The sequence below is a fragment of the Austrofundulus limnaeus genome, unplaced genomic scaffold (assembly GCF_001266775.1).
Source record: "Austrofundulus limnaeus strain Quisiro unplaced genomic scaffold, Austrofundulus_limnaeus-1.0 Scaffold349, whole genome shotgun sequence".
Lineage (NCBI taxonomy): Eukaryota > Metazoa > Chordata > Actinopteri > Cyprinodontiformes > Rivulidae > Austrofundulus > Austrofundulus limnaeus.
The window spans coordinates 498,889-504,073 of record NW_013952751.1 but is presented as its reverse complement, the minus strand read 5'-3'; the positions used below and the strand labels follow the sequence as shown (position 1 = coordinate 504,073).

Below are 5,185 nucleotides of genomic sequence, written 5' to 3'. Positions count from 1 at the left end.
TCATCAAACAGTCATAACAGCTATATCCATCAGAAATCATAAAATGAGGTAAGAAAACCCTACAGTCATGAGCTTTGGGTCATGACCGAAAGAACGAGGTCCCGGATACAAGCGGCCGAAATGGGTTTCCTCCGCAGGGTGGCTGGACTCTCCCTTAGAGATAGGGTGAGAAGCTCGGTCATCTGGGAGGGACTCAGAGTAGAGCCGCTGCTCCTCCACGTCAAGAGGAGCCAGTTGAGGTGGTTCGGGCATCTGGTAAGGATGCCTCCTGGACGCCTCCCCGGTGAGGTATTCTGGGCACGTCCCACCGGGAGGAGGCCGCGAGGAAGACCCAGGACACGCTGGAGGGACTATGTCTCTCGGCTGGCCTGGGAACGCCTTGGGGTTCCTCCGGAGGAGCTGGAAGAAGTGGCTGGAGAGACGGAGGTCTGGGCCTCCCTTCTGAAGCTGCTGCCCCCGCGACCCGACTCCGGATAGGCAGAAGAAAATGGATGGATGGATGGATGGAGATAATTCAGAGGAGTTCTGAGATTGGTGAGTTTCACCACTCCAGGAGCTGCGAGCTGATGAGGCTCGCTTTCAGAACTATTTTTGTCCCAAGCCAATTTTGACGAGCTGCYGACTCGCATCTCCAACCAGGAGACCAACTACAGGCACTTGATTTCATCTAAAGAGCTCCTGTCCATCTGTCTCAGGTTAGTGGSCATCATTCAAGAAACTGTCCTGTCGGAAAATGTGTCACTACATCACACAGTGGAGTCTCTCTGRTTGGTTGAAGCTCCGTGTCGAGCTGCAAAAGTTCAGGTTTTCCAAATCTAGCGTTTGATGCACATTGAACACTCAAAACACTTYTAGACTCACTGCAGCACTTCGAAACACTCCTTGATGTGTGTCCACCATAGACTTTGCATGTAAATGCCTTTGGTGTGAATGCAGYATAAAACATAAAGGATAGTGGTCCTCCAGGACCARGACTGACTCCCCTGCTGWAGACAGTTCATCATTTTGACGTTCAGTAACTTTAAACAAATGATCCTCCTTCCCTCTTCCTCTTCTTTATCWTATAAGTAACATTTCACAGTCAGTTGCTGCAACTGAATTCAGCTGGAAAGGAGAATAAATCATCTTTTCATTGATTAGATTAGTTATAACACCCACATCGTATAAATTAGAGCTGGGACAAGTGTGTGCTCTGCTTAAACAAAAGATTCTAAAGAGAAAAATGTTTTGAAGAGAATACTGTGAAGAGAATCATGCAGAATAAGTAGAAAGTGTTAGTTTGTTTCAACTACAGCTGTTAACCAAACAACAGGAGGTTTGACAAGTTGAAACATGTAAAAACTAAAGATTTTTCTCAGTAGTTATTAGGAGTTAACATGAACTCACCTTCTCACTGTTCTTGTATTTGTCCCAACTCTTCAGCATCTTCAGCCATTTGGTGGTCCTCTCCACCTCCAGGTGTTTTTGCTGCAGAAAAATAGAACCGTTTAAAAGTTATTTTCTAAGMTTCTGCTCGCAGTGTTAAAAACAGTCAAATTTAATGATGTAACTTGTATAATACTGGGTTTAACAATTTTGATCTGATTTATTATTGAAGTTATTTGTTGAAGATGAGAACTGATTTGAGCAGACTAGTCCTTTAAACAAATACTATTAAATTAAAGGAAGAAAACAGAAACTTGAGACTTGTTTCTACCTGAAGAGTTACGATACTWGTTTTGATCTGGAACTTTATTTTAACAACCTAACTTGATGCTCTGTGGAGGATTTTGTTCTCTTCTTTCATTAGGAGTTTATTAAATATTTAGGGCCTGTTTTTATTTCTGTAATAAAGCCCAGTTTTTCTAATCTGCACATTTTTTTTTAACTCAGGAGAAATAAAACTGGGTGGGTTTTCCACTTTTATTTCCTTGCTTTTACAGCCATGTTCCCGTCAGGAGAAGCCTGGAAAAGTTGTCTCATTTCAAAAATAGAACTTCACCAGTTTATACTGAAAGTCATCTTTGTGATTTAATTCCTCATAATGTATACATTTTCAGGTAATCACTTGAAAAGAAATATGTCATTTAGTTTGTTTCCTCCCATGAGAAGCTGCAGTTGTCTGAAGTTTGCTTGTGAAACTGAAATATGCTGCTAAATTAAATAAAAAGACTAAATCAGACCAGAAGTCACCCACCTTCTCCTCCAGCAAGTCGTAGGATGGAAGTTCATCCTCACTGTGGAGGACAGAGAGCAGCAGATTGTTTTATCATCAAACTTGAGTCAAATCTTTTAGTTCAAACTTTTTCCTTTCAGAACAACAGACTGATCCTGTGAGCTCTTATCACAGGAAGGGAACGTCACACAAACAGGAAATAACAGATTGGACCCTCTGTAATCTCCACTCTGTTAATCTGTGATCTCTGTAGTTATTGACTGAAGCYTTTTCATCTGAAACATTCTGCTGTCAGCTCCTGGTCGTGAACGGAGCACACTACCTGACATTCAGCAGAACAAAGTGTAAACATACAGGAAGTTACAATGTTCTATTAGTTTTAAAGAAACTTTCTGCTCAGGAAGAATCATCATTCCTAAAAAGCACAACCATCAAAATGATTCATCTGTTTGACTACAAGACAAAGATTGAGAGGATCCACTTCTCTCCAGTACGCTTTTGGCACATTTGAATATTTTATACATCAAAACATTCAGCTTCTTCAAGAAATTCCAGCTATGAATTTTAGCTTTTCAGCTATTTATACTTTGGTTTTTTCTGCCATTTTTTTCTCATGGGAAATAAACTTCAACATCATTTAAACACCTGTTTCTCTGGTTCTGCTTTATCTTCATTGTGCTAATTTCAGCTTTCTTTGTGTCCTGATGCATCTCAGTAATCCAGGTAAAAAAGCTTTCTTTACTTTCATTTTTGCTACTTTTAGCTTTTTCAGCCAGTTTTCTGCTCCTAAATCCTTTAATCTTCTTTTTTTTGTGCTCCTTTTAGTTGATTCAAGCTTTTCATGCTTATTTCAGCTACCTTCTGCACATTTCATAATTTTTCTGCCTTCTTAGCAACTTTAGCTATTTTCAGCTAATTTGAGCTTTTTTCAGCTAAATTCATTTGTTTGTGATAATTTCAGCTCTTTTACTGCTTAATTCAGCAAACATGCTTTTTCTGCTTGTTTGTAGTAATTTCAGCTTTTTCAGTTAATTTTTAGCTGATCTTTCAGCATTAAGCTCTCACTGCGTTTTGTTTGAAAATGCAAATTCTCTAGTTYTGTTTTYAAACACAAAACTCTAGTCCACGTTTCAGTGGATTGGACCACATTTGACAAAYTTAACCTAASTTTTTTTWAAMMWYTKGGSMRRAAAWKRMYYCYTTTTTGTTTTCAGAGCTTTTTAAGACTCCAAAATATAGAGAAACCAGACAATTTCTGCCAACAATCTGTCCACTCTGAATCAGGGCCTTATATATCMCTGTCCTCCTCAGGACACTTGTGTCCCTGTCTCAGACTATCATATAACCCGGAGGTCTGTGTGTCCATGTTCCACCGCCTACAGTAAGGTCTGGATCGCMGCGCTCCATCCTAACACTGATGCTCTATGATTATGGCTAACCAGGCAGTTTCCTGCCTGCATGTGCCAGCCTATATATAAACACCAACACGGCTCCTTTCAGACATCGGCTAAAGCCACAAACACTTTTCCCTCCCAGCAACACTTGGCCGTGTCTCGCCTCTGCTGCGGTCCAACTGTTCAGMTGCTGTGGAGCTTATTAACTGCAGGGAGATGTTTATCTGTGCGAGGGCTTACTGGACAAATCCGAAGCGGTCAATGACTTTGTACAGGTGGAAGTTGGTGTCCTCCCAGGGCTCAACGGTGGCCTCTTTTCCCTGGAAAAAAAGAAGAAAAGAGAAACTGAAAACAGTTCTGTGTGATTGAGTGGTTTCAAATTAAATCAAAACATCAGCAATGCTAGTAGTTAACGGTTTTAGCCCCCAACAAAAGAGAATTGTTTTAGCACCTCGTCACTTGTTATCACAAAACTGAAATAGTATTTTAAAGCCCTTACAGCTCTGATCAACTACACTTTTTAACTCCAAACTTGAGGACCAATTCATATTTTTCTTTTTTTGTAAACGTCCTTTTCTGTGGATAATTATTCAGCTGACCTGAAGGTCAATCACTGATTAGAACACTGTCTAYAATACTTTATTCAAGTCATTCATCTATCAAAAACATACCCAGAGTGCTGCTTTGACTCAATCATGCATGTTTGAGAAATCCTTGAATCCCCTGTGTAAGCCATGTGGAGCTGCCTAAAACACCTGCTGATACAAAGATCCACCTATTTACACAAAGCTCCTCCCCTGCCAAGCTCCTGCCCCACACAGAGCACCTCTACTCAAAATCATTGTTGGCTATGATGCAAAGTCAAATTTATTTTTGATATGAACAGCATTTTTATAACAAATGAATGTAACATAGTTACTTAACTCAGGTGTCACCGGAAAATACAAAATAATTTTGATAAATATTAAAGTATCCATGCTTATGGCACTAGGTGGCCAGAACCTCTACATCAACATATTTAAAACACAGAGAAAGAACACGACTAAGGGTGTATTCAGACCAGGAAAGTCCTTTGGTCCAATTGTTTGGTCCGGACCAAAAATGGACTTTTTTTTTTCGTTTGGTGCAGTTTGCATTCACATTGTGCTTTTTTGCAAATGAACTATAACTTGTAAACAAAGCCATCAGGCTCACGATCATTGCTCCCACTGGACAAAAAAGAACGGGGGCGGGACTGAGCCACAGATCCAGAAGAAAACAAGGAAGTCCTGCATGCTGCGGTTCTGATGCGCACATTTTTGCTGATAGCACAACTGCAATAGCATTTAAAATGTCAGAAGCAGCTAATTTAATGGTGGTTTCGTGATGATATTCTAATTTTGGAGCGACGTCAGTTAATGTGTCCCGCAACCCAAAGGAGAAGAGATGCTCTGCGTGTTCTGACCCACAACAAGGAGACGATGAAACAGGTATGATTTCAGTTTATTTAGCTCAGCAACGGTGGCCTGTGAAGACCAAAAAGGTGCATGTTTAATGCAGTTGGTTCAGTTAGAGTCTGGTCTGTATTCACGCCAGAAGAGAACTGAAGAGAACCGCACCAGAGTTCGTTTGGAAGCAGACTGAGACCACCTCAAAA

The 5,185-nt window shown here is 40.6% G+C and overlaps 1 protein-coding gene across 1 annotated transcript in view; it reads right to left on the bottom strand.

Annotated features, from left to right (window-relative positions):
- Positions 1-5,185, bottom strand: part of LOC106527909 (USP6 N-terminal-like protein) — a gene marked incomplete at its 3' end in the record, with an annotated part of 46,426 nt that overhangs the window by 7,571 nt on the left and 33,670 nt on the right. Inside the window, 3 exon segments of the mRNA XM_014022926.1 lie at positions 1,387-1,467; positions 2,177-2,216; positions 3,790-3,869. Coding sequence (XP_013878380.1) covers positions 1,387-1,467; positions 2,177-2,216; positions 3,790-3,869 — 201 coding nt within the window.